The following is a 27,328-nucleotide window of genomic DNA, read 5'->3' on the forward strand; positions in this document are numbered from 1 at the left end:
CTAAATTTACTAATGTGGAAAAGACAGAATTTGAGTTTGCCATTATAATGCGTTTCGCATTTTGAAAATTATCGTATTTAATGAGCTTACCACACTCACTTTTTCCTGAGTGCCAAGGCAGCTATACAACTGTTGTCACCACAGACTAGATTTGTTCTCAACCCTGGAGGTTTGAATAAGGATTAAAAAAAAAAATCTGCACAGAATCCACACAAGACATTGGAGAAGTTTTCTTGAGCCTCGAAGATGATGAGGCTGGATTATCCAAGACATAAAAAAATACTTCAGTAAGGGCCTGGTGCAGTGGCTCTTGCCTGTAATCCCAGCACTTTGGGAGGCCAAGGTAGACAGATCACCTGAGGTCAGCAGTTCAAGACCAGCGTGGCCAGCAGGAGAATCGCTTGAACCCAGGAGGTGGAGATTGCGATGAGCCGAGATCGTGCCATTGCGCTTCAGCCTGGACAACAAGAGAGAAACTCCATCTCAAAAAAAAAAAAAAAAATCAGTAGATAATGAAGAAGTAGTAATGACTTGGAAACTGACTGGAAGTCTATATTTATTGGTTTCTGGAGAGGGAATCAGGAATTTCTTCCCCATCATCTGGAATGCTGGGGCCTGCCTGTAGCTCTGACAGGTTACAAGCTATAACGTGTAGCCCTACTCTTTCATCACAGATCCTTTCCTTAATAGGAACTGGAACACGGGTCCTGTTTTTTTAACGTAAGATTATATCAACTAGTATGGTAGTAAATAGCACTTCCCTTATTATGGTTTTTGATATAAAATATATTTTTTATTTTATTTTGAGACAGTCTCGCTCTGTCGCCCAGGCTGGCGTGCAGTGGCGCGATCTCGGCTCACTGCAAGCTCCGCCTGCCAGGTTCACGCCATTCTCCTGCCTCAGCCTCCCGAGTAGCTGGGACTACAGGCGCCCACCACCTCGCCCGGCTAATTTTTTTTTTTTAATTTTTAGTAGAGATGGAGTTTCACTGTGTTAGCCGGGATGGTCTCAATCTCCTGACTTCATGATCCACCCGCCTCAGCCTCCCAAAGTGCTGGGATTACAGGTGTGATATAAAATATGTTTTTAATTATAATGTGTATGTGGTGAGTTCAGTTGCTAAGTTGATTCTTTGTAACTTAAGAGTTCAAAAAAGAAACAGTAGTAACACTGACATCAGATGTGAATAGGTCAAAACCATAGATTGAGAATGTTTTAAATTATATTTTTCTCATTTAATGTGTACATTAAATGATTACATATGGATCAGTTTTTTTGTTGTTTTTGTTTTGTTTTGTTTTGTTTTTGAGAAGGAGTCTCACTCTGTCGCCCAGGCTGGAGTGCAGTGGCATGATCTCATTCATTACAACCTCTACCTCCCGGGTTCAAGTGATTCATTCTCCCACCTCAGCCTCCCAAGTAGCTGGAACTACAGGCGCATGCCACCAGGCCCAGCTAATTTTTGTATTTTTAATAGAGATAGGGTTTTGCCACGTTGGCCAGGCTGGTCTCAAACTCCTGACCTCAGGTGATCCACCCATCGCAGCCTCCCAAAGTGCTGGGATTCTGTTTCTTAAGTTTACTCAAAAGGATTTTCAGATTGCAGTTTATTATGGTGGGTTTCACAGATGCTCTTAGAACTAGGGGTTAACACAGCCCATGTTTCAGGCCAGGAACTGAATGATACTTTGGCCTTTGACACCATGTTTTCATGAATGTAATATGGTAAGACTGGTGGCTGAAGGCTTATGTTTACTTCATTCAACAAGTATTAATTGACTGCCTACTATGTGCCAGACACATAGTAATACAGGCAGGAGAGAATTGCTGGTGGCTTAGAGCAGGTAATAATGGTAGCGTTAGAAGTGGTCACATTCTGGATATGTTTATTTTTGTTTTTGTTTTTGTTTTTTTAACTTGAGGTAAAGCTTCCATAAAACTAATAATTTTGAAGTGAATAATTCAGCTCTAGTACATTCACAATGTCATACAACCGTTGTTTCTATCTAGTTCCAAAACACTTTCATCACCCCAAAAGGGAACCCTCTACCCATTAAGCATTTGCTCCCCCTTTCTCTCTCCCCCCTGACTCCTGGCAGCCATCCATGTTGTGGCTCTATAGGTTTACCTATTTTGGATATTTCATATAAATGAAATTGTATAGTATGTGACCTTTGGTGTCTGGCTTTATTCACTTAACATAATGTTTTTGAAGTTCATCCATGTTGTAGCATGCATCAATACTTCATCCCTTTTGTGTTGACTACTACTACATTGTTTGTATATACCACAAATTTTTTACCCATTCATCTGTTGATGAACACTTGGGCTATGCCTGCCTTTTGGTTATTGTGAATAGTACTGGTATGAACATATGTATAAATGGTATAAATGTATCTGTTTGAGTACTGGTTTTCATTTCTTTGGGGGATATAGTTAAAAGTGGAAATGTGTAAGTCATATGGTAATTCCGTGTTTAACTTTTTGAGGAACTGCTAAACTGCTTTTCATAGCAGCTGCATCATTTTACATCCCAACAGCAATGTACAAAGCTTGCAGTTTCCCCACATCCTCACCAATACTTGTTACTTTCCTGTCTTTTTTCTTTCTGTTAATTATTATAGCTATCCTAGTGGAGTATGAAGTTGTACCTCACTGTGATTTTGATTTTCATTTTTCATTTTCATTTCCCATTTTTTGAGACAGGGTTTCACTTTGTCACCCAGACTAGAATTCAATAGCATGATCTCAGCTCACTGCAACCCCCACCTCCCGGGTTCAAACGAGTCTTCCACCTCAGCCTCCCGAGTAGCTGGGACTATAGGCATACATCACCACGCCTGGCTAATTTTTTGTATTTTTCGTAGAGACAGAGTTTCACCATGTTGGCCAGGCTGGTCTTGAACTCCTGACCTCAAGTGATCTTCCCGCCTAGGCTTCCAAAGTGCTGAGATTACAGGCCTGAGCCACCACACCCAGCCGAGTTGTAAGTTTTGATGAAATTCCAGTTTACCTATGTTTTTATTTTGTTACACATGTTTTTGGTGTCATAGTTAAGAATCTGTTGCCTAATCCAGAGTCATAAAGATTTATCCCTGTGTTTTCTTTTCAAAAATGTTTTTTTAGATTTTCTTTCTTTATTGAGTCAGGGTCTTACTCAGCCTGGTTGAGGCAGAGTAAGGTTGTCCAGGCTGGTCTTGAACACCTGGGCTCAAGCAATCCTTCTGCCTTGGCCTCCCGAAGTGCTGGAATTACAGGTGTGAGTCACCACACCCGGCCCCTGTGTTTTCTTCTAAAAGTTTTTAGCTCTGATATTTAAGTTGTTGACCCATTTTCAGTGCATATATGGTATGAGATAGGAGTCCAGCTTCATCATTTTGCATATAGATATTCAGAAGTCCTAGCACTATTTGTTAAAGAGACTATTCTTTACCTATTTTTTTTCTTTTTTTTTTTTTTTTTTTTGAGACGGAGTCTCACTCTGTCACCCAGGCTGGAGTGCAGTGGCCAGATCTCAGCTCACTGCAAGCTCTGCCTCCCGGGTTCCTGCCATTCTCCTGCCTCAGCCTCCCGAGTAGCTGGGACTACAGGCGCCCACCACCTCGTCTGGCTAGTTTTTTGTATTTTTTCGTAGAGATGGGGTTTCACCGTGTTAGCCAGGATGGTCTCGATCTCCTGACCTCGTGATCCGCCCATCTCGGCCTCCCAAAGTGCTGGGATTACAGGCTTGAGCCACCGCTCCCGGTCTTCTTTACCTATTTAATGGTCTTGACATTCTTATTGAAAAATCAGTTAACCATAGGTATATGGGTTTAGCTTGGGGCCCACAATTCTATTTCACTGGTCTGTATGTCTGAACTTATGTCAGTACCACACTGTTTTGAATACTGTAGTAAATTTTGAAATCAGAAAATATGAGTCCTTCCACGTTGTTGTTCTTTTTTAGTATTGTTTTGGCTCTTCAGGATGTTTTGCAATTCCATATAAATTTGAGGATCAGCTTTTCAGTATCTGCAAAAATGCAATTAGAACTTTGACAGAAGGGCTGGGCATGGTGGCTTAGGCCTGTAATTCCAGTGCTTTGGGAGGCTAAAATGGGAGGATCACTTGAGCCCAGGAGTTTGAGCCCAGGAGTTGAGCCCAGGCAACATAATGAGACCCCCATCTCTATAAAACATTAAAAAATTAGCAGGGTATGGTGGTGCACACCTGTAGTCCCAGCTACATGGGAGGCTGCAGCAGGAGGATCGCATGAGTCCAGGAGTTGGAGGCTATGGTGAACCACTGCTAGATTATACTCCAGCCTGGGTGATAAAGCAAGACTCCACTCCCCACCCCCAACCAAAAAAAAAAAAAAAAAAAAACTTCAATAGGGATTACATTGACTATAGATCACTTTAGATAATAGTGCTATCTTAACATATTAAGTTTTTTTTTTTTTTTTGAGACGGAGTCTCACTCTGTCGCCCAGACTGGAGTGCAGTGGCGCGATCTCGGCTCACTGCAAGCTCCGCCTCCCGGGTTCACGCCATTCTCCTGCCTCAGCCTCCGGAGTAGCTGGGACTACAGGCGCCCGCCACCACGCCCGGCTAATTTCTTTTTGTATTTTTAGTAGAGACAGGGTTTCACCATGTTAGCCAGGATGATCTCGATCTCCTGACCTCGTGATCCGCCTGCCTCGGCCTCCCAAAGTGCTGGGATTACAGGTTTGAGCCACCGCGCCCGGCCAACATATTAAGTTTTAATGTATTATGTCTTCTAATCCATAAACATGAGATGTCTTTTCATTAATTAGGTCCTTTTCTTTTATTTTGAGACAGTCTCTCTCTTGCTCTGTTGCCAGGCTGGAGTGCAGGGGTGCAATCTCAGCTCACTGCAATCTCAGCCTCCCGGGTTCAAGCAGTTCTCCTGCCTCGGCTTCCTGAGTAGCTGGGATTATAGGCGCACGCCACCATGCCCAGCTAATTTTTGTGTTTTTAGTAGAGACGGGGTTTCACCAGGTTGGCCAGGATGGTTTTGATCTCTTTTTTTTTTTGGAGACGGAGTCTCGCTCTGTCGCCCAGGCTGGAGTGCAGTGGCCGGATCTCAGCTCACTGCAACCTCCGCCTCCCGGGTCCACGCCATTCTCCTGCCTCAGCCTCCCGAGTAGCTGGGACTACAGGCGCCCACCACCTCGCCCGGCTAGTTTTTTGTATTTTTTAGTAGAGACAGGGTTTCACCGTGTTAGCCAGGATGGTCTCGATCTCCTGACCTCGTGATCCGCCCGTCTTGGCCTCCCAAAGTGCTGGGATTACAGGCTTGAGCCACTGCGCCCGGCCAGGTTTCGATCTCTTGACCTTGTGATCTGCCCGCCTCGGCCTCCCAAAGTGCTGGGATTATAGCTGTGAGCCACTGCACCTGGCCTTAATTAGGTCTTTAATTTCTTTCAGTAATTTTTATAGTTTTCAGTGGACAAACCTTTCACTTCCTTAGTTAAATTTATTCCTAGGTATAAGTATTGTATTCTTTAGGATGCTACTGAAAGTGGAATTATTTTTCTTACTTTCATTTTAGGATTTTTTAATTGCTGGTGTATAGAAACACAGCTGATTTGTGAGTGTTGATCTTATACCCTGCAACTTTGCTGAATTCATTTATTAATTCTAATATGTTTTCTTTATGGATTATTTGGATTTTCTGTCTTTAGGATCACTTCATCTGTGAATAGGGATGTAGTAGCCCCCCTCATCAGCAGAAGATATGTTCCACGACCCCCAGTAGGTGCCTGAAACTGTGGATAGTACTCAACCCTATATATACTTTTTTTTCCTGTACATATGTATCTGTGGTAAAGTTTAATTTATAAATTAGGCACAGTAAAAAAAAAAAAAAATCACTTTATCTAATTTATTATTTCTTTAGTCATTAAGATCTGTAATCTTTTTTGTCTGCTTACTGATGAAATTCTTTACTTTGACACTTAAAGGTTCAGAATTCTGTTATTCAATGGGGAGTAAATATGAAAGTCATCATGTCAAAACTAGATCAAGTGTTCCCCAAAATGTTTTGTTTTTTTTAAATTTATTTAATTTTTTTTTTTTAAAGACATAGTCTCATGTCATCACCCAGACTGGAGTGCAGTGGCGTGATCTCGGCTCACTGTAACCTCCAACTCCCAGGTTCAAGCGATTCTCATGCCTCAGCCTCCCAAGTAGCTTGGACTACAGGTGCGTGCCACTACACCTGGATAATTTTTGTATTTTTAGTAGAGACGAGGTTTCACCCTGTTGGCCAGGCTGGTCTCGAACTCCTGATCTCAAGTGATCCGCCTGCCTCGACCTCCCAAAGTGCTGCTGAGATTATAGGCATGAGCCACCGTGCTTGGCCCCAAAATTTTTTTTCCATAAAAAAATCTAGAGAACCTATCATAAAGGTAGAGACTAATGACCAAAAAAAGTCAATCAATAAAAATGACTTATTTTGTTTTCTTTAATCACCTCATCCCAGTGAAATCTGAAGGTGCCATGGAGCAGAGGAAAAGAAAGCCTCAGCTTCTTTAGCCTCTGCATCTGGCTTGAGAACATTCCAACTCTCCTTTTTAAACTCCTTGGACATAGTAAAATTGAATAAATGTGGGTTAAGTCATACTTGGTTTCATTGCTCCTGTTGAAAAGCTCTACCTTTCCCCTCCCTACCTTCAGCTCTAGCTTCTGAGACTCTATAGGTGATTTTTTCTTCAGTCTGTTGTGTATGAAGAACTCTTATCAGTAATTTTGTACATTTTTACTTCCTTATAGGGTCCAAGTTGAAAAAGAGAAGGAAGCGTAGAAAGATTTTTTTTTAAGTTGATTTTTTCTTTTTTTTTTTTTTTTTTGCTGTCAACAGCTTTTTAAAAATTAGACTTTAAAGATTTTTAAAGACTTTAAAGGTTCAAGTCCCTGCTGTAGAGACAGACACCACTGTTACCTCTCACCCAGATTATACCAACAGCCTCCTAACTGGTCTCCCTGTTTTCAGCTTGCTCTCTTAAAATTTAATCTCTACATAGCAGCTTTACTCAAAACCCTGCAGTGGCTCCCCATTTGATTAACAGTAGAAGCCAGATTTCTTATGGTGGCCTCCCAGGCTCTACTTGATCTGGCCATGCATTACCTCCCTAACCTCTTCTACTTGCTCTCTCTACTATGGCCACAGCTAGCTAGCCTCCTTGCCAGTCATACTTGGTGATCAGATACTTTGTTCACTGATTCCCCTGCCTAGTATATGCTATTCCCACGGATAATCTGCTTGGCAAGTATACTCACGTCACCTCCATTCTGTCTTGCCTCAGTCTCAACTTCTCAATAAAGCCTATGCTGACTATCTTCTATTTAATACTGTAACCTGTCCCATTTACACTCTGAAACTCGACCCTATTTTTATTTCTGTTTTAATTAAGATAGGCTTGTTTATACTGTGGCAATGACTTAATCCCCAAATTGCAATGACTTAACACAACAAAATCTTGTATCTTGGCCAGGAGTGGTGGCTCATGCCTCTCATCTCAGCATTGTGGGAGGCCAAGGCGGGTGAATCGCTTGAGCCCGGGAATTTAAGACCAGTCATGGGCAACATGGTGAGACCCTGTCTCTGCAAAATATTAAAAAAAAAAAAAATTAGCTGGATGTGGTGGCACACCTCTAGTCCCAGCTACTCTGTAGGCTGAGGTAGGAGGGTCACTTGAGTCTGAGAGGTGGAGGTTGCAGTGAGCCAAGATCACACCACTGCACTCCAGCCTGGGCAACAGAGCGAGACCCTGTCTCGAAAAAAAAAAAAAAAGGTTCTTGTGTTACAAATCCATTATGAGTTGGCAAACAGCTTTGTCCACTTTGACCCACAAGGACCTAGGCTGATGGAAGCTTGCCCATCTTGTGATGCATCTCAACATGTGGTTTCCCAGGGTCACATCTATAGGAAAGAGAGAGTTCAAAGGAAGATTGAAAGTGGCGTAAGTCACTTATACGTATTTACATATCATATCATTTGCATACTTTTGTGTTTATTATTTAGTGCCTCCTCTAGCAAGAGTAAAAACTTACGCTCCCAGAAAAGAATATAATTATTCTCCCAAGGAATATTTAGAATGTAAAATTAGCAAAACTTGATTATTGGTTGAATGCAATGGCTAAGGAAAGAATTCGGGATAATTCATGTTTCTCATTTGGATTACATGGTTTTTGGTGTTTCCAAATGAAATAGGGAATATCAGAGGAGGAACAAGTGTGGGTGATAGGACATGAGTTTGGTTTGAGGTGTAAATGGGTTTACCGCCATAGGGACCTCAAGGTGGAGATAATGTGCAGAGTTGGATATATGCTTCTTAAACCCAGGGAAATGGGTAGGTCTTCAGCATGCCTAGTAATAGTTAAAAAATAAGAAAGGGGGCCAGGTGCATTGGCTCTCTGCGCCTGTAATCTCAGCACTTTGCGAGGCCAAGGTGTGTGGATCGCTTGAACTCAGGAGTTTGAGATCCCATCTGTAGTCCTAGCTGCTTGGGAGCCTGAGGCAGGAGGATCACTTAAGCCTGGGAGGTTGAGGCTGCAGTGAGCCATGATTGTGCTGCTGAACATCAACCTTGGTGACAGAGTAAGACCCTGTCTCAAAAAAAAAAAAAAAAAAAAGAAAGAAAAAGGTAAGACTGTCAGTAACTACTAAGGACAGAATCCTTCTTTATACTAATGTTTAAAGAACAAAAAGAGGAAGATACGCTCTTGTGTGGGAAATGCAACAAAAAAATGGTGAAAGGGGAACCAGGAGAGTATGAAGCTATGACTATCAAGGATATTTAGAGTTTCAAGGAGAAAGTGAGGGACCACGTTAAATGTAGTAGATATGTAAACAACAACAACAACAACAACAACAAAACAACTCTGCCTGTAGTTCCAGCTACTCAGGAGGCCAAGGCAGGAGGATCACTTAGGTCCAGGAGTTGAAGGTGGTAGTACGCTATTATCACACCTGGGAATAGCCTTAGTACTCCAACCTGGGCAACATAGACCCTGTCTCTCTAAAAAACAAAACAAACAAAACAAACCACCAAACAACAACAATTGTGTACTAAATATTTTCTACTCTTGTTACAAGCTTACTTAACTCCTTTGCTCCTTTATTTCAACCCAACTTCCCTAACCACCTTGGCTTCAGTTTCACTGAGAAATTTGAAGTCATCAGGCATAAACGGCCCCAAATGTGCCCTCCCTTCTTCCCTTTACAAACTTACCACCATGCCCATCCATCCTTTCCTCTTTCCCTCCAATCTCAGGACATTTCACAGCCAACTCTTCCACTAGTGCCATTGATACCAAGAATTGTCTACACTTTCTGTTTATGCTTTTTCCCTTTTATGATTTCTGTTCCTAGTATTCCACAAAAATTTTTCTCAGTAAGGGGACTATTTGAAATTTTAGTCGATGGGCGAAAGTGAAAAGCTAAGTACAAAATGTTGAATACTGAATGCAAGGTAGGGGAATAGCAATATAAATTGCAGATAGCAGTCACTGATGAAATGAGAGGGAGATAATGCCAGTCCTCCTCCCCAGACAACTGAAGACATTTACATGGACCAGATTCAGGTACTATTCCAGAGGCCCTTTCATTTTGGCGGCCATATTGAAAGTATGTCTCTTACCTGTCCTCCTCCTTCTATACCATGCCAGTGATTGAATCTTCATTGTAGAAGCAGAAATGAGCCAGTTCCCACAATAAAGAATGTAGACACATGAGATTTCATTCATCTGTGCAAAAGTATTTCTTGAATGTCTGCTATGTGCCATACTCAGGGTTAGGTGCTGGGAATATAATGGGGAGTAAAAACACAAATTTCTTGTTTTAGTGGAGTTTACAGAATAGTGATTTGATTTGTCTTTTATTTGTTTATATCTAACTTAAATTTGTTTAACTGATTTTCCTTTTATTCCCCTTTAGTATCCTCTTATATATGGACTGATTCTTATTCCCTGCTGGTGTTCTCTAGTTTGCCTAAGTAGAATTTACATGGGAATGCACTCCATTCTGGTAAGGAAAATGTTGTCTTCTTAATACTTTATTTTTTATGACATTGACAGTCAATTTTATAATTTTTAATCATTTGCAAACTTACCTGGAGCCTAAATGAGAAAATATTGTAAGTCTTCTGACTTTGTTTTGTGAAAATATCAACATGATGGTTTATGAATATTAATGTAGTAGTCACATATTTCATAGAAACAGTTTCCAGCAATCACAATAGCCAAGTATAATAATCAAAATAAAATTTCTTCCTCCTTCCAGTCTCACTTTTATTTTCCTTCGCAGTCTTTTCTGTGTCTCTCCTATCACTGAGTCAAAACCAGCAATGTGACTACAGAAACCAAGGAGAGCTCCTAAGTATTGTTGAAGAAGCAGTGACTAGAAACTATGTGAACTTAAACTTTCCAGGTGCCATTTGTATTTACATATTAAACTCTGCTTTTCTTTCCCATCAGTATGTTAGGACTCACAGTGGACATTGTGTTTTGAGAATGCAATTCGGTTCCCAAAGCAGCAGCACAGGGACCCTGTACTATTTGCAGCCACACCCATTCACTTTTCTTCCTCTCTATCCCTACTGACACCCCCTTAGCTCTGGCCTGCAACATATCTGACCAGATTACTGTGATAGCATCTTAATTAGTAGCCAGCTTCCAGTTTGACACTGCTCCACCAGTATTCAGTCTGTTTAATAGACTTTCCAAAACACAAATATCATTCCATACTGAATTATTAGGTTTCCTCCAATGCAAAGGGTTTCTTACCTCCATAATTTTACAAATGCTATAACATTTACTTGGAATGTCCTTTTCACTTTCTTTACCTTAACTATCCCATTCATTCTTCAAGACTCACTATAGATGTTCTTAACCCCTCAAAGCCTTATTACCTTCCCCATCTTCTCTTTCTCAAGACTTGTGAGGTGACCCTTCCCCACTATTCCTAAATTGCAATTGCTTTTTTACTTATCTGTCAAGTATACTAGACTCCAAGTTCCTTGAGAACAGCAACTGTGTGTTTTAACTCTACCTTTAGCATCCAACATGGTGTCTCATGAGGCATCTATGAATGAATTATGTATTATCATGGAGATAAAGGATCAGAAAAAGAGGTGGAGGAATTCATGGAATTCTAGTTTTTAATGGGTCATATCAGTTTTTTTCTTGTCTGTAACAACTTAAGATTTTTAGAATTTTTTTCTCATATTTCATTTGCTTATTTCATAGCTATAGAAATGTTGGTTTCTGTTTCTCAAATTTCTTGTTTCCACACCTGCTCCTTCACAGATAAATTTCTAGAAGTCTCAAACACTTTTATTTTGTTGGGAGGCAGGGTGTGCTGTAATTTTTCGGTTGGTCATTGCTTCTAGGTTTTTTAAATTTTAATTTTAGATTCAAGGGGTACATAAGCAGATTTGTTTGCAAAGGTATATTGTGTGGTGCCAAGATTTGGGCTTCTATTGATCCTATGACCCAGATGGTGAACGTAGTACCCAACAGGAAGTTTTTCAGCCCTTTCCTCCCGCTCTCCCTCCTTTTGGAGTCCCTACCAAACACTTTTTTTTCTTTTAGAAGCAGAGTCTTGCTCTGTCGCCCAGGCTGGAGGGCAGTGACGCAATCTCGGCTCACTGCAGCTGTCTCCCAGGTTCAAGCGATTCTTGTGCCTCAACCTCCTGAGTAGCTGGGATTACAGGCATATACCACCACACCTGGCTAATTTTTGTATTTTTAGTAGAGATGGGGTTTCACCATGTTGGCCAGGCTGGTCTCGAACTCCTGACCTCAAGTGATCCGCCCGCCTCAGCCTCCCAAAGTGCTGGGATTATAGATGTGAGCCACTGCACCCAGCTCTAAACACTATTTTAATAAACAAATTATTTGTGTTGGACTTTTTGTAATTATTTGTATTTAATATGAATTGTGAATTTACATACAATTCTTTCTTACTGATCTCACCTAATTTTATAATCAGATTAAGTATCATGTTTTTATGTAAAATCAAATACTTGTTGCAAGAAAATGTTTTCTATCTTCTGTGTCTTGTTAGAGTTATTCTGTTCCACCCCTAAAGCTAGCATCACTACTTCTAAAAAAAAACTACCAAATGGTTATGCATCTTTAGTGATAAAAAGTGATTTCCTGATATTTCTTGGAGAAAAAGATATTAGATAATATCCCTTGACTCTTTGTCATCATATAAGGAAGAACAAGAATCTATGTGATTACATTGAGTATATAATCTCAAAGATACTGGTTTTGTTTGTTTGTTTTTGAAATGGCATCTTGCTCTGTCACCCAGGCTGAAGTGCAGAGGTGTGATCTCAGCTCACTGCACCTTCCATCTCTTGAGTTCAAGAGATTCTTCCAAGTAGCTGAGATTACAGGTGCACGCCACCGTGCCCTGCTAATTTTTGTATTTTTAGTAGAAATGGGGTTTCACCATGTTGGCCAGGCTGGTCTCGAACTCCTGACCTCAAGTGATCCGCCTGCCTCAGCCTCCCAAAGTGCTGGGATTACAGGTGTGAGCCACCATGCCTGGCTGATACTGTTCTTTTTTAAAAATGAAATGTTTAGTTGGGTTAGTCAAATATCCAGGATGGACAACATCTGTTCTTTTTTGTTTGCTTGCTTTTTTAGAGACAAGGTCTGTCTCTAAAACAGACAGCTCTGTTACCCAGGCTGGAGTGTGATGGTGCGAACATAGCTCACTGCAATCTCAAACTCCTGGGCTCAAGCGATCCTCCCACCTTAGCCTCCTGGGTGTCTAGGACTACAAATATGCACCACCATGCCCAGCTAATTTTTAAATTTTTTGTAGAGATAGGGTCTAGCTATGCTGCCCAGGCTGGTACTAAACTCCTGGTCTCAAGTGATCTTTCCACCTCAACTTCTCAAGGTGCTGAGATTACAGATGTGAGCCACTATGTCCAGCCTAACACTAAGAGTTTTAACAATGGTTATTGTTAGGTTAAAAACTGCTTGTTATTGTTTATCTATAATTTTTACTTTTTCTGTAGTGAGCATGTATTAAATGTGTATTTTAAAGAAAGAAGATAGATACTTCAAAAGTCATCCCTAATCATAGCTTTTATAATAAAAAACAATGCATTATAACAATACTTTTTGTTGTCAGAAACTCCATTGTCATCACTATCATGTTTAAACTGGAACCAGGACACCCGAAATACATTATAGTTAAAATAAAAACAAAAAAGTCATTATGAGATAGGAGACCTGAATTTCAGTCTCAGCAAATCACTAGCCTCTCTAGGTTTGATCACTAGAAATGAAAAAAAAATTCAAATTTAATATGTAATGAATCTTCATTAAATGTATGGCATTTAATACATTTAAATACCATATTGTCTACCATAAATTGATGATAACCTGGAGTATTCCTTTTAGATCTGTAATTAACAACTTTTAGGGTATAAGAGTTATTTATAATGATAAATAGCTAAAATTATTTGCTAAATTTCCTTTTAGAAAATTTGCTACTTTGAGCTCTTTGTTACCTTTAACATTAATTGTTCTTTATTGCATACTTTGTGCTGTAATACTTAAAACCACTTAGTTATGTATTTTAATGTTATCCATTATATTGATATGATTGATAGCCAACATGATTATGTCGTAAATTTGAATGTTTCTTTTTCTGATTCTATTGGATAGAAGTTCAATATACCCTATCTAGGGAAATATAAACAATTTAAAACTCGAACAGAAAAGGAAGCAGATTTGTATAGTTTCGTAGCAATCTAAGTTTTGTTTTGTTTTTTTTCCTGGTCAGACGAGGTGTGGAACAATCTTAAGTTTAATACTCGTGGAGCTATACACAAAAAGTAGAGGACAGCAAATATTGGATTTTTTATGTCAGTTGATACATGAGAAGTTATTATTTTAAAGAATTCTTAATGTTAAAGGGATCAAACATAACCATTTAAAGATATTTAATGAATTTTTTCCTTTTTTTTTTCTTTTTTTCTGAGACAGGGTCTTCTTCTGTTAACCAGGCTGGAGTGCAGTGGCATAATCTCTGCTCACTGCAAGCTTTGCCTCCTGGGCTCAAGCGATCCTCCCACCTCAGCCTCCCAAGTAGCTGGACCACCATGCCCTGCTGATTTTTGTATTTTTTCTTTTTGGAAGAGACAGAGTTTGGCCATATTGCCCAGGCGGCTTTCAAACTCCTGAGCTCAAGCGATCCACTTGCCCTGACCTCTCAGTTTGCTGGGATTATAGGCATGAGCCACTGTGCCTGGCCAATTTTTTCATTTTTTAAGGTACTATAAGAGAAATGTTTTACAGGATTGAACATATGCTTATATCTGTATTATGAAAAATACATAATTTAAAAAAATGCCTGGCTGGGCACAGCAGCCCACACCTATAATCCCAACAATTTGCAAGGCCAAAGCGGGAGGAGTAGTCCCAGCTACTCGTGAAGTCAAGGTGAGAGGATTGCTTGAGCCAGGAAGGTTGAGGCTGCAATAAGCTGTGATTTTGCCACTGTACTCCAGCCTGGGCAACAGAGCAAGATCCTATCTAAAAATAAAAATAATTAATAAAAAGCTAACTGTAGAACTGTTAACCCTTCCTTTCACTTAACCTTAGAGTAAATATGTATGACTTTATACAAATAACTCATCAATTGTCATTTGTCTAAAACATCTGACTTGATATAAATTCTATGTGAAAAGTACAAATTTTAGAATATTTTCACTTTAGCATATAACATGAAATTTTAAATCACTCATGAAATTTAAGATAAAAAGTAAAGCAACAGCTTTTATTTTTGTAGCCAAAATCCTATGGGTATTTCCCAAGACTTGTACCTTTAATTACAAAGTAGACAAGTAAGGGTAAGATAGCAAAGAAAGGGAATATAACCTCATAAGATTAAATTATTTTGGCAATTTGTGCTCTGGAATATGAAGAATTGGCCAGGTGCAGTGGCTCACGCCTGTAATCCCAACACTTTGGAAGGCCGAGGCAGGTGGATCACTTGAGCCCAGGATATCTGGATCAGCCTGGGCAACATGGCAAAACCCCGTCTTTATAAAAAAAAATAATAATAATACAAAAAGTTAGCCAGGTGTGGTGGTGTGCGCCTGTGGTCCCAGCTACTTGGGAGGTGGGAGGATCATTTGAGCCCAGGAAGTCGAGGCTGTGGTGAGCCATGATCTCCCCTCCAATCTAGGCCATGGCCATAGAGTGAGATCCTCTCTCAAAAAAAGAAATATGATGAATAGAGGTTTGACAGTCACATCATTTGAGATCTCCATATCCAAATGCGTGGTCAGAGTTTGAGTCACTTGTGGAATCTTTGAGTAACTGAAATAAAATCCAGTTGATCAGAATTCTTTGGTAATTTTTAGTATGTATCAGTGAGTTTTGTCGGAAGACATCCTGTTCAAAAAAAAAATGTCGAGGCTGGGTGTGGTGGGTAATGCCTAAATTCCAGCTTTGGGAAGCTGAGCGGGGTGGATCACTTGAGCCCAGGAGTTCAAGACCAGCCTGGGCAACATGGGGAAAGCCTGTCTATACAAAAAACTGCAAAATATTAGCCAAGTGTGGTGACTTGCACCTGTAGTCCCAGCTACTTGGGAAACTGAGGTGGGAGGATCAATTGAGCCCAGGGGGTTGAGGCTATAGTGAGCTATGATCATGCCACTACACTACAGGCTGAATGACACAGCAAGACCTGTATCAAAAAAAAAAAAAAAAAGAACATTTAGTTTCTCTTTACTCCCAATATTTAATTTCTGATTCTCAAAATGTTAATTTTTGTAACAACTGTGTTAAGTACCTTCAGTGTAAGAGGTTAAATAAGCAGGTATGTGACCTTACTCCAGTTTTGATTATTTAAAAACTGGTTGATTAAGGTAACCATAAATTTCCATCATATTTGCACACTTTTGAAAGGGAAAAAGGTGCTTTTAATACCTGTCCTGGGGACAAGAGCAAAATGGCACTCTTAAAAGGCAAGCTGTTTCATGTTGATTGTTATGATTAAATGTGACAATAATTGTAAAGTATTGAAGCAGTGTTTTTAGTACAGAAGGTTGTTATTCTCCAAAAATGCCTTAGGCCTGGTTCAATAAATTATATATCATCTGCTTCTCTTATAGAGCTCTTGTCAGGCAGGATTACGTAGTCAATGTGATGAGTCTAAAGAATACCTTAACTATCTTTTTCTTTCTTCCTTTCTTTTTTTTTCTTCCTCTTTTTGTTTTTTATTTTTAAAGAATTACCTTAACTGTCTTAATTTAACTAACCAAACATTTATTTCCTGCTTATTTTTCATGCACTGAAAATGTAGGTATAAATAAGGCAAAGTCTTTGCCTTTGAGTAGTCACAATCTAAATATGCAATATGTAATAAAACAACGTAATGCAGTTGTTTTCAACCAGGGGTGTATATTAGAATCACCGGGGAGATTTTTTAGAAATACTGATGCCCCACCCCCACTTCAGTTCAATCGTAATCTCTGAATATTGTCCCAGGCATCAGTATTTTTTTCAAGTTCTCCACTTGATTTTAATATACAGCAAGGGTTATGAACTTTTGGTCTCCTGGAGAAACAGACAAGCAAAGAATGGAAAACTGTCATGGCAGGTATGTGGAGGATGCAGTGGAATCAAAGAAGAGAAAATTTCTTATTACATGGTAGGAAAAGAAAGTTTATGGAGAAGGTAGATGCCTGAGGAGAATCTCAAAGAATATATAATAGTTTGCCTGAAATATAGGTAGGAAAGATAATTCTAAGACAAAAAGAAATAGTCTATAAATGCATTTTGGGATCTAGCATTAAATGAAACTTAATGAAAGGCAAAATTCAGTTATGAAATGCTTTATATGTCCTTCTAAGAGTTGGAATGCACACATGATATTTATTGCTTTAGTCGATACTTTCTTAAACATTTTGTTAATTGATCACCTCTCAGCCTTTTGGCTAAGATTAAGCGTAAACATTTTGTTAATTGATTGTGTAATATCTTTCCTTGACCTGTTATAAAAGGCATCATTTATTTAAATAAAGAGAACACAATTTTAATTTTAAGTAACTTTACTTACTATTGTAGAAGAGGAGACTATCAGCCAAAACGTGTTTTATATCTAAATAAATTTTTAAAAATGTTTTTCATGGCTGGACACAGTGGCTCACACCTGTAACCCCAGCACTTTGGGAGGTCAAGGTGGGCAGATTACGTGAGGTCAGGAGTTTGAGACCAGCCTGGCCAACGTGGTGAAACCCCCTCTCTACTAAAAATACAAAAATTAGCTTAGTGTGGTTGGTGGCATACACCTACAATCCCAGCTACTTGGGAGGCTGAAACAGGAGAATTGCTTGAAGCTGGGAGGTAGAGGTTGCAGTGAGCTGAGATGCTGCCACTGCACTCCAGCCTGAGGGACAGAGTGAGACTCAGTCTCAAATAAATAAATAAATAAAAATTTTCTTATATCTGTAATGTAATACATCATTTAAAAAGAGGAAAGATATTCATTTGCAAGTAATTTGGTAGATTCTGCTAGATTAAACAAATTCATGTGAAGGATTTGTTCATTCGTCCATCCAAAAAATATTTGAGGTTGAACAAAAAACATAATCTATTTCCCCAACATTTTATAGTTGAATGTTCAACTGTATTCTCTTTCATAATTATCTGTATCTTCTTCTCCAGCTATTCTTTTTTTTTTTTTTTTTTTTTTTTTTGTGAGTCAGAGTGTCACTCTTGTTGCCCAGGCTGGAGTGCAATGGCACAATCTTGGCTCACCGCAACCTCCGCCTCCCAGGTTCAAGTGATTCTCCTGCCTCAGCCTCCTGAGTAGCTGGGATTACAGGCATGCACCACTATGCCCAGCTAATTTTTGTATTTTTAGTAGAGACAGAGTTTCTCCACGTTGGTCAGGCTAGTCTTGAACTCCTGACCTCAGGTGATCCGCCTGCCTCGGCCTCCCAAAGTGCTGGGATTACAGGCGTGAGCCACTGCACCCAGCCCTCTCCAGCTATTCTTATATTCCAAAGTATTCTGATTTGGAGTTATATATCTTTTTGAACAATGGCTTCAAGCACTGTAACTGCGGACCCTGTCATTTCATGACACAGTTTTTATTGCATAGAAAAGGAATAGCCCAGCTGGGCACAGTGGCTCACACCTGTAATCCCAACACTGTGGGAGGCCAAGGCAGGTAGATTGCTTGAGCTCAGGAGTTGGAAACCAGCCTGGGCAACATGGCAAAACCTTGTCTACAAAATATACAAAAATTAGCCTAGCAGGGCATGGTGATGCATGCTTGTAGTCCCAGTTACTCAGGAGGCTGAAGTGGGGAGGACAACTTGAGGTGGAGGTTGCAGTGAGCTAAGACTGTGTCACCGCAGTCCAGCCTGGGCGACAGACCCTGTCTCAAAAAACAAAACAAAACAAAACAAAAAACAGAAGCATTCAAGTTCAACCGTAATCAATTAACTAATCTAAAACCTGAAAACAACTTAAATGACCATAAGTGGGAAAACCGATAAATTGTATAATCATGCAGCAAAATATTACATGATTGTGAAAGTGAATGACCAATAACTACATATAATATAATGAATGAATCTTAAGTGTAAAAAGCAGATCAAAATAGACTGCTATAACATTTTAGCAAAGCTCAGAAAGAAGCAAAACTAGATAATTTTTTTTTTTTTTTGAGACAGAATCTTGCTCTGTCGCCCAGGCTGGAGTGCGGTGGTGTAATTTCAGCTCACTGCAGACTCCACCTCGCGGATTCTAAGCGATTCTCCTGCCTCAGCTTCCAGAGCAGCTGGGATTACAGGCACGTGCCGCCACACCCGGCTAATTTTGTATTTTTAATAGAGATGGGGTTTCACTATGTTGGCCAGGCTGGTCCGAACTCCTGACCTCAGGTGATCCTCCCACCTTGGCCTCCCAAAGTGCTGGGATTACAGGCATGAACCACCGTACCAGACCAAACTAGATACTATTTTGCTTGAAGATATGTGGTAAAACTATTTTAAAAAATAGATATTTATGGCTGGGCCCAGTGGCTCATACCTGTAATCCTAGCTCTTTGGGAGGCCAAGGTAGGTGGATCACTTGAGCCCAGGAGTTCAAGACCTGTCTTGGCAACCTGGTGAAACCTGGTATCTACAAACACAAAACAAAACAAAATAAACAAAAAATCCTAGGTGTTTATTAAGCCAAAATTCATGCTTGCAAATTGCCTCCAGGGAGGAATGCAGAGTGATAGGTTGAGAAACAGCACAGTAGGTTTGACAATACTTGTAATATTATAATTCTTTTGTTGGGAAGTGATTTCATAGATAGGAATTTTATAGTTTCATATACATTCTATGTGTATTTTGCTATGTATTAAATCCTATGTAATAAAACATTTTAAGACAAAAACATTAAGCAACTAGTCTGTTGCTTACCTTTATTGAATATTGTACAGAAATGACCCAGAAATGACCTGGCCGTGGGCGGGCGCAGTGGCTCACACCTGTAATCCCAGCACTTTGGGAGGCTGAGGCGGGCAGATCACAACATTAGGAGATCAAGACCATCCTGGCTAACACGGTGAAACCCTGTCTCTACTAAAAATACAAAAAATTAGCCAGGTGTGGTGGCGGGCGCCTGTAGTTCCAGCTACTGGGGAGGCTGAGGCAGGAGAAAGGCGTGAACCCAGGAGGCGGAGCTTGCAGTGAGCCTAAATCACACCACTGCACTCCAGCCTGGGCGACAGAGCGGAAAAAAAAAAAAAAAAAAAAATGACCTTAATGACCTGGCTGGGCACAGTGGCTCAGGCCTGTAATCCCAGCACTTTGGGAGGCCGAGGTGGGCGGATCACGAGGTCAGGAGATCGAGACCATCCTGGCTAACACGGTGAAACCCCGTCTCTACTAAAAATACAATAAAAACAGCCGGGCATGGAGGCGGGCACCTGTAGTCTCAGCTACATTGGAGGCTGAGGCAGGAGAAGGGCGTGAACCCGGGAGGCGGAGGTTGCAGTGAGCTGAGATCGCGCCACTGTACTCCAGCCTGGGCAACAGAGCGAGACTGTGTCTGAAAAAAAAAGAAAAAAAAATGACCATTTTTTTTGAAGACCACTAGTATCCATGAGAAAAGTGGTTTCAGTGTAGTGTTGAGTTTAGAGAAAAATCGGAGGCAAGGAAGTAGAGACAGTGAATATAAGCATTGATAAGTTTTTCAGTAATAGAGAGTAGATCATAGGGTTTTGTTTTGTTATCAGGTAGAAATAGGGAACATTTTTGTATGTTGTCAGGAATGATTCAGAAAGTTATTTAATAGCTTTGTTTCCTCAAGTAAACCATCTATCAAATCTACACAGTTGCTCCTGCCTAAAACTAGGAACCATCTTTGATTCCTCTTTCTTGCTCTTTTTCACATTCAATCCATCATCAAGTTACAGTTGTCAATTCTTTTTTTTAATTTTTGTTTTGTTTTGTTTTGTTTTGTTTTTTTTGAGACATTGTCTCGCTCTGTCACCCAGGCTGGAGTGCAGTGGCACCATCTCGGCTCCCTGCAACCTCTACCTCCCGGGTTCAGGCAGTTCTCCTGTCTCAGCCTCCCAAGTAGCTGGGATTACAAATGCGTGCCACCATGCTGAGCTAATTTTTATATGTATGTAGTTATGTATTTATTTATGTATTTTCAAGATGGAGTTTCACTCTTGTCCAGGCTGGAATGCAGTGGCACGATCTCGACTCACCACAACCTCCGCCTCCCGGGTTCAAGCGATTCTCTTGTCTCAGCCTCCCGAGTAGTTGGGATTATAGGTGTGCACCACCACACACAGCTAATTTTCTTTTGTATTTCTAGTAGAGACGGGGTTTTACCATGTTGGCCAGGCTGGTCTTGAACTCTTGACCTCAGGTAGTCCACCGCCTCAGCTTCCCAAAGTGCTGGGATTACAGGTGTGAGCCACTGCACCCGGCCTCACTTTTTATTGTTAAGAGACGAAGTCTCACTATGTTGCCCAGCCTGGTCTCCAACTCCTGGGTTCAAGCAGTTTCGACAAAGTGTTGGGATTATAGGCATGAGCCCCTGCACCCAGCTCCTATCACTTTTGAAATGAAATATCCTCTCTTACCTAGCCTACAAAAGCCTTTGCACTTGATATTCCCTCTACCTGGAACACATTTCTTCTGCCTCTAAATATAGGCTCCCTTTAGAATCAGATCTGTACTCAAGTGTCACCACCCTCAGACAGGCTTCCTTAATCAGTACTCTAATCGGGTCCTTCATCATACTATTCTATTGTCCTGTTTTAGTTTCTTCATAAGATTCATAACAATCTGAAATTGTAGTATTTATCTGCTTGCTTATGTGGTTATCGACAGTCTTGCTCTGTTATTCAGGCTGGAGTGCAATGGCATGATCTTGGCTCTCTGCAACCTCCACTTCTGGGTTCAAGCGATTCTCATGCCTCCATCCCCAGGTAGCTGGGACCACAGGCTGGAGCCACCATACCTGGCTAATTTTTGCATTTTTAGTAGAGACAGGGTTTCACTATGTTACCCAGGCTGGTCTTGAACTCCTGGCCTCAAGTGATCCGCCCGTCTCAGCCTTCCAAAGGGTTGGGATTACAGGCGTGAGCTACCGCGCCCAGCCACATTCTTGTCATTTTTTAAAGCAGTGTATCCTCAACCCCTAAAATAGGGGTTGGTACTCATAAATGTTTGTTCCATGAATGAATGAATGAGAAAAGAAAATTACCTTGGCTGTATATCCTCTGTGGTCATGGAGATAATTACATATATAAACATGAAAATGAAAACCATTTCTTTGAATAATAAGTTTACTTTTCCCCAGAAATCAAAACTACACAATTTTAGCATAGTTTGTTGTTCAGAATTTGAATATAAATTTGTGGGTGTTATATATGTAGTTAATTTATAAAAGGGTAGAATTATGAAAATATAAATCTTTTTACTATTAATACAGTTTTTGGTGCCTCCTATATGGTTCATTAATAAAGTTTACTTTGAGAATTTGACAACTTTAAAAAATTTATATATATTCAACATTTGAAATGTTAAATATAAATTATTTTTTAAATGCCAAAAATGTTCAGTATTATACTAAACAGCAATACTTTTATCTTTTCCTAGGATATTATTGCTGGATTCCTATATACCATTTTAATCTTAGCTGTCTTCTATCCATTTGTGGACCTGATTGACAACTTCAACCAAACTCACAAATACGCTCCGTTAATCATCATCGGGCTTCATTTAGCTTTGGGGATCTTTTCTTTCACTCTTGACACCTGGAGCACGTCCCGAGGAGACACAGCTGAGATTCTAGGAAGTGGTGCTGGAATTGCATGTGGATCTCATGTTACTTATAACATGGGTCTAGTATTAGATCCTTCTCTAGATATATTACCTTTAGCTGGGCCCCCCATTACTATGACTCTGTTTGGAAAAGCCATATTGCGGATCCTCATAGGGATGGTATTTGTACTAATAGTCAGAGATGTAATGAAAAAGATCACCATTCCTTTAGCCTGCAAAATCTTCAATATACCATGTGATGATATTCGAAAAGCAAGACAGCACATGGAAGTTGAACTTCCTTATCGGTATATTACCTATGGAATGGTTGGTTTCTCCATCACATTTTTTGTTCCTTACATATTTTTCTTTATTGGTATCTCTTGATGGAGAAATATTGTTTATGATAAGAAAGGAGGGTATCAGTTACTGATACCTAAAAATATATTCCAGGTAAAAGCCAGGTCAGAATTAGACTTTTGCAGGAATTTAACTTAAATAATTATTTAAGTAAATTCTTAAGAGTCAGTGCATTTTATCATTGCACATCCAGATACTGATTTAGGTGAGCTGAGCTATTTCAATACTGAGAAAATGATAAGTATCCATTTAGAATGTTCATGTAATGTTTGGAGAGTTTTGTATTATGGATTCAACTTATATATAATATATATAAGGTACATAATATGCAATTATATATCTGATGTATATTATATATAAAATAATATACCTAAGTGTTTTTTTAAACTATGGGAGTGTATTATAAAATTGATAATAATATGCAAACAGTTGTGCCTGTGTATTTGAACTAAATACAGGTATGTTGTTATTAACAGATATATTTAACATTTATTTACTGTGGGAGCCGTTTCCTAATTGAATTGCGTAATTACTAGAGCAGAATGCATATGCTACTATACGTTGATTTATTGCCTGTTTTTACACTGCCATTACCTTTCATGTTACCCATGATGTTGAACATGGGAGGCATTTTTAATGGACCAAATTTTTGAAAAAATAAGTTTTTGGATTCTTTTAAGTTCTGTATACTGTTTTGAATGTACTTTATTTGCCACTATTCTGGACGTCAGTTTAATAATTCAGGTACTGAATTTTATTGCTTGCTAATTGTGCCTTTCTGTTGCTAAATTAAGAAATGCTATGTATACTGTGATGTAAAAATAAGACATTAACTTTATCTTAAATTACATATAATCAAGCAAATATTTTAAAACATGTTGTCAAGGCGACAGGCATAAAAGTAAATTGCCCTTAACTCTTTAGCCTTTATTTGGAAAGAAATGTGGAATGGGCTAAACTTTCTCACCAATTTATTATAAAGCTAAGTGGATAAATACTTCCCTTTTTGTAGGTATTTTTGTGTGCATTGTAAGTTATAGGAACAGGATATATTTTTTGTACATTGTCTTGATTGTTTATATTACAGGTAGGTATTTCCAGTGAATGGAAACGTAGTTGAAATTTATAGATGGGACAATGCACATACTTCATATGTAAAGAAAGCATTTTTCTAAATAATTTGGAAAGGATTGGATTTAGCACTGTTAACTTTTAATACCCATTTATTGGCTACTTAAGGTAAATTATAAAACCTAAAATTAGTATCAGTATTTTAGATCCTATTATTTTTTCAACTTTCTATTATTTTCACAGTGGAACATTTGTGTATAGTATTAAACTATTCATTTTTCTGTCTGTGCCTTTATATTTTGAAGTGTGGTTGTACTTATGTTAGCATTAAGTGTATTTATAGAAAGTTTTTCATAAAGAAGAGGATTAACTTTCCATATAAATGAATACCAGGTATGAAATTACTGATTTTAGTGCAATATCTATATGATTATCCAGAACTATCACTTCAGATGTTTCTATTTTGGGCACCATAACTATTTGAACTCATATTTTTATAATTCTGATTGAGAATTTAGGGGCATGGTAATTTTTATCGAAACTGAAGCTGATAATTTTAAGTAAAGCAACTAAATTTACACTTATTAGTTAAAAGGAAACCAAGGCATGTAGGAAAATGTCGGCACCTTGGAAAATGTGAAAAGAGCTTTACTTTCAAAATGTATGTTTAATGAGTTGAATTTTGGGGACTGTTTCCCATAATTTGGGCCAATGCTATCCTGTTGATTTTTATGTCTAGCTTAAAAAGTATTTGAAAATGTTCCATTTCTTTGTGTTTTATTATTTTCTGTCCTATGACACTTCTATGCTAAGTGTATTTTAAAATAAAAGCCAAATTGAAGATTGAAGGTTTTGCTTTGTTTTGTTTGCCTTCCGGGAGGCAAAAAAAAACTGTTTTATCTGGTAGAGATTTAAAAAATATGTCTTAGATTTTCATTCTAGCACATATTTCCTCTGAAGCGTTTTGTTCAAAATCAAAGTGCTGTTTTGGCAATAGAAGACATTGAAGAAATTCTTTGAGGTACAAACTGACTTTGCCTCCATTTATGATTACTTCTAACATTGTACTTTTAGTAAAAAGTTTCATAATATTTCTTTTAAAAAGCTTATGCACAAAACCAAAAAATTTTTAAAAATTTAAAAGGATTTAAAAAGGAAATAAAAAGTAAAAAAGCTTATGGACAAAAATGTTTCAGTAAAATGTGACTAATAGTATTGTAGGTAGTTTACTGCTTTTCCGTGAATGTCAAGGATTAATCATAAAACTAGGAACAGGTACTTTTTCAAGCAGAATAAAACATATGGACATTTTACTTTATAATTTTTTTTTTTTTTTTTTTTTTTTTTTGAGACGGAGTCTTGCTCTGTCGCCCAGGCTGGAGTGCAGTGGCCCGATCTCAGCTCACTGCAAGCTCCGCCTCCTGGGTTCACGCCATTCTCCCGCCTCAGCCTCCCGAGTAGCTGGGACCACAGGCGCCCGCCACCTCGCCCGGCTAATTTTTTGTATTTTTTAGTAGAGACGGGGTTTCACCATGTTAGCCAGCATGGTCTCGATCTCCTGACCTCGTGATCCGCCCATCTCGGCCTCCCAAAGTGCTGGGATTACAGGCTTGAGCCACCGCGCCCGGCCCTACTTTATAATTTTAAATGCCATGATGTATGAACTACAAAATCCAGGTCTGCCAGAAACTAATTATATGACCTAATATAAAACAATGCTACTTCAAGATTGACACAATTATTTTTATTTTATTTTGTAGCTTTCTTTACAAGTAGTGTTTATTAAATATATGTTTCCAAGACAATATAAAAATGAATTCAGTGAAATGAATAGAATTTAAAAGCAAATTTTCCCTCACCCTCCCTGTCATTCCCTTAAAGGCAGATTTTAACAGAGCATTAAGTAAAGATGAGTAAATACTAAAGCGGTTTTTTAAAATATATAATCACAAAAATTTTTAAAGGCTACTCAAGTGAAGCAGTGGGAGTGGAGAAAGATACAATCACACAATTTTATATGACAAAGGTTTTTTATTGGTAAAACTATTTTATTCTTGTAGATTTAAAACCTAACATGTGGCCAGATTTGGTGGTTCACGCCTGTAACCCCAGCATTTTGGGAGGCCAAGGTGGGAGGATCACTTGAGGCCAGGAGTTTGAGACCAGCCTGGGCAACATAACCAGACCCCATCTCTACCCTCCTATGCCAACACACACACCAAAGGTTAGCTGGACCTGGTGGCATAGGCCTGTAGTCCTAACTTTGGAAGGCTGAGACAGGAGGATGCTTGAACCCCGGAGTTTGAGGTTACAGTGAGGTATGCTCATGCCACTGCACTCCAGCTTGGGCAATAGAGGGACATCCTATCTCTAAAAAGGAGGGGGGTTTAGACAGAGTCTCGCTCTGTCACCCAGGCTGGAATGCAGTGGCGCCATCTCAACTCACTGCAACCTCTGCCTCCCAGGTTCAAGCGATTCTCCTGCCTCAGCCTGCTGAGTAGCTGGGACTACAGACGCAAGTCACCACACCCGGCTATTTTTTGTATTTTTAGTAGAAATGGGGTTTCAACCTGTTGGCCAGGCTGTTCTCGAACTCCTGACCTCAAGTGATCCGCCCACCTCCACCTCCCAAAGTCCTGGAATTACAGGCTTGAGCCACCGCACCAGGCCACTAAAATGTTTAATCTGGACATCAATAAGGATCAGTTTTTAACATTTTACTTTATAGCTGCATTAGATTTTCTGAAGAGGGTTTTTGTTGTTTGATAGGGTTTTTTTTTAAGAAAGGGAAGAGGTGGCAGTTTGAGAAAAAGTAATTAAACTTAGTAGATATTACTGTGCTGGGTATTTTCTCGTTATTTGATCAAGTTCTTCCATTCCTTTTGAAATACATATGTAAGTTAAAAAGAAAAAATTTGGCCAGGCGTGGTGGCTCACGCCTGTAATCCAACACTTTGGGAGGCCAAGGCGGGCAGATCACTTAAGGTCAGGAGTCTGAGACCAGCCTGGCTAACATGGTGAACCCAGTCTCTACTAAAAGAAAAAGACAAAAACAGCTGGGCATGGTGGCACATGCTTGTAGTCTCAGCTACTTGGGAAGCTGAGATGGGAGGATTGCTTTAACTCAGGAGGTGGAGGTTGCAGTGAACTGAGATCACACTACTGCACTCCAGTCTGGGTGACAAAGCAAGACTCCATCTTAAAGAAAAAAAGGAAAGAACTTTTACATTTGAATTCTGTTTGTGGTTACGTAAGTTATACATAGCACAATAAAAATGTTAACATACTAATTGTGAAGGACTTTTAGAGAGCTCTTCATTTTTAGGCCCACCAGATAACTTTATAAGGAAACAGGCCTTGTGAGATACACAGGAGGGAATATTCAAAGAAAAATAAACCTTTTAAAAAATAAAAATGTTTAAGGAAATAAATGTGTTTGTTTGTTTTTTTAGAGGTAGGGTCTTGCTTTCTCACCCAGGCTGGGGTGCAATGGCATGATCACTGCTCTCTACAGCCTCCACCTCCTGGGTTTAATCCATCCTCCTGCCTCAACCTCCCAAGTAGCTGAG

At 39.4% G+C, this 27,328-nt stretch overlaps 1 protein-coding gene across 1 annotated transcript in view; it reads left to right on the forward strand.

Annotated features, from left to right (window-relative positions):
- Positions 1-26,538, forward strand: part of LOC105473685 (sphingosine-1-phosphate phosphatase 1) — a 49,562-nt gene extending 23,024 nt beyond the window's left edge. Inside the window, exons 2-3 of the mRNA XM_011727610.3 lie at positions 9,944-10,033; positions 22,164-26,538. Of these exons, the coding sequence (XP_011725912.1) occupies positions 9,944-10,033; positions 22,164-22,715 (642 nt within the window). The 3' untranslated portion in view covers positions 22,716-26,538. The remainder of the gene's footprint in view (positions 1-9,943; positions 10,034-22,163) is intronic.
- The last annotated feature ends 790 nt before the right edge of the window (positions 26,539-27,328 follow it).

This window comes from Macaca nemestrina, chromosome 7, assembly GCF_043159975.1.
Source record: "Macaca nemestrina isolate mMacNem1 chromosome 7, mMacNem.hap1, whole genome shotgun sequence".
NCBI classification, from domain to species: domain Eukaryota; kingdom Metazoa; phylum Chordata; class Mammalia; order Primates; family Cercopithecidae; genus Macaca; species Macaca nemestrina.